General features: G+C 47.3%; 1 protein-coding gene across 1 annotated transcript; it reads right to left on the minus strand.

Moving 5' to 3' along the window:
• Positions 1-302: 302 nt before the first annotated feature.
• On the minus strand, positions 303-1852 carry LOC111139396 (spindlin family member 4). The gene has a single exon (XM_022491641.1). It carries the CDS (start codon positions 1619-1621, stop codon positions 872-874), a length of 750 nt encoding a protein of 249 aa, XP_022347349.1. The 5' UTR covers positions 1622-1852; the 3' UTR covers positions 303-871.
• Positions 1853-2352: the final 500 nt, after the last annotated feature.

Below are 2352 nucleotides of genomic sequence, written 5' to 3' on the forward strand. Positions count from 1 at the left end.
CCATTTCTGGGAATCTACCCAATAGAAATAAAATCACCAGTATTTATTGCAGCAGTGCTATGGTCAAAAAAGGAAAGGAAATAATTTAAGTGACCATCAATGATAGAATGCCTGAATACCTTTTTGGTATATAAATGTACTGTATATGCAGCTGCTAGAGGGAAGGAGAGAAAGAAGAGGGGGAAAAGTGATTTATTTAATAAATGTGATGGCTTAATCAGGTACCTGATGTGAACAGAATGTATAATTTGACCTCTGTGTTATACCAAATACAAATTAAATTCCAGGGGCAGAGGGGAACTGGGAGAGGACAAGAGGGGGGAGAGGGAGAAAGAGATAGAGAGATAGAGAGACTGCAGCTACTGATTAGAACAGATATCATGGATATTCCAAATGTGAAAAGCAATTACAGAGAAATGATGTGGCTTTTCATTTTTACAGAAGAGACTACAACAAACTTTCTGTAAGTGGATGGGGAAAACGTGTAAGGTTATACATCATGTTCTTAACACTTGTTACCTGGAAAGAAGAAAGGGGAAATAATAAAATGGGAGAAAGGATCTGGTGTGGAGTTACACCACTGATTTTTCTTTAGTTTTTCATTGTTCCAATGGTAATGAATACTTTTCAGTTTTCTATTAACACCCAAATTAAATATTCAATTATAGAACAAAGCCATATCAAAAGTACCAGTATACATTTGGGACAAAACTGTGGGACTAGTCGTTGTAAGATTTGGAGGCACAATAAGTAAAAAGTAATAATAAATTCCTGAACCTCTGACACCATTCTGTTCCAAAAATTCACAATTACAAGAACATGACGTTTTACATTTAATAGTTCCATGACTTTTGTAAAGAGCACAATGAATTTAGGGGGTTTTCACCAAGCCATAGACATAAATGTGAATATCATCATCAAACTTAATGAAGTAGACGGATGGCTTGGCCACCACTTGATGGATAAATATGCCGGTTCTCTTGGACCCGTCATCTTTGGCGTGTTCCACTTGCTTGCCCACGAGGCTGTCGACCACTTCTCCAGGCTCCCGTTCTGCTGTAGGGAAATAGTAGTTGGAATCTGGAATGATGCGCAGGTCACCGTCTTTGTAGTCATCCAGCAGCGTGTACATATAAAGGACAGGATCTTTCTCATAAGTTATGTAAAACCAAGTGTCCATCACAGGGGCTCGCGCCAAAACCATGCCCTTCCATTCATCTTTCGTACCATGCTCACCCTCGAACACATGCCCCACTGCTTTGCCAATCAGGGAATCCGCCAGGCGCGAATCAATGTGAGGAGTTGGCACTCTTTCAGGAAGGATTTCTAACGCTAAAACTCTCTTATCTAGGTGCAGCTCTAGCCCATACACACTATCTTTGCCATCATATTTGATGATGTAGAGAGTGGGCTTCACGGAAACCTGCTCAAGCACAGTGCCCTTCCACTGCTCCACGGGCTCATTGCCTTCCTTCCAGCCGTGTTGAATGCGGCATCCCACGATGTTCCTACGCGTGAGGAAAGTGGGCTTGCGCCGCTGCTTCCTGTGGGTGTGCCTTTTCTTCATCAGGTATGCGGAGACGCCATCTACACCCATCGGGGGCACAGTTGGGGGTGACATGGCTCAGGGTTTAAGGAGGCTCAAGCAAAGCTGCCACTCCCTCAGTTAAGATGACAAAAAGTCAACACTACCCAAAATGAGATCTTTCTTCGTGATCTCTGAGTCTTTCCTCCCTTCCCCAACTGCAAGGCTCTCCCCAAGGCTTGACAGAAACGTTCTAACTCTGACCGTGGGCACTGGAACAGCGTGGACCTTTTGACAGTGTTCTCCTTTCCCGCCCAGGAGAGGTGTCTGCAGTAGTGGCGGTTGCCGCAGCAGATGGCGGGCTAGCTTGTACTGCTTACGCCTCGCACCCACCCTGACTCCCAACCCGAGTCCCAGAATTGACCACTTAGCTGTTATCGCTGGTGCTGAAGCTGCAAAAACGGTGATTGAGAAGACGGCAGGAAACGTAGTCAAGGGATAAGAGGGATGACTGCAGCATCAAAGGAGCAGGCAGCGGTGGGTCTCTGACAAATCCGCGCGGCCTCGGCTTCGCAGCGCTGCTCTGCCCGGCCTAGCTCTGGCGCCGGGGTTTTTGCTTGTTTCAGGAATCCGACCCCTTAGAGCCCGCCTGCGCTTCGGCCCCGCCCCCTGCCATTCCGCCTTCCGCTGGGCCTGCAGTGACTGGGCGGGTCAGTGCGCGCACCCGCGTTCAGTGTGCAGTCACAGTCTCTCACTCCTTCATTTCCTCACGCGCTCCCTGACCGCTTCCCTCAAACTGGAGCCAGAAAGTCCGGCTCCCCTGCTCT

This window comes from Enhydra lutris, unplaced genomic scaffold (genome assembly GCF_002288905.1).
Source record: "Enhydra lutris kenyoni isolate GAN:26980312 unplaced genomic scaffold, ASM228890v2 scaffoldscaffold105, whole genome shotgun sequence".
Taxonomy (NCBI): Eukaryota; Metazoa; Chordata; class Mammalia; order Carnivora; family Mustelidae; genus Enhydra; species Enhydra lutris.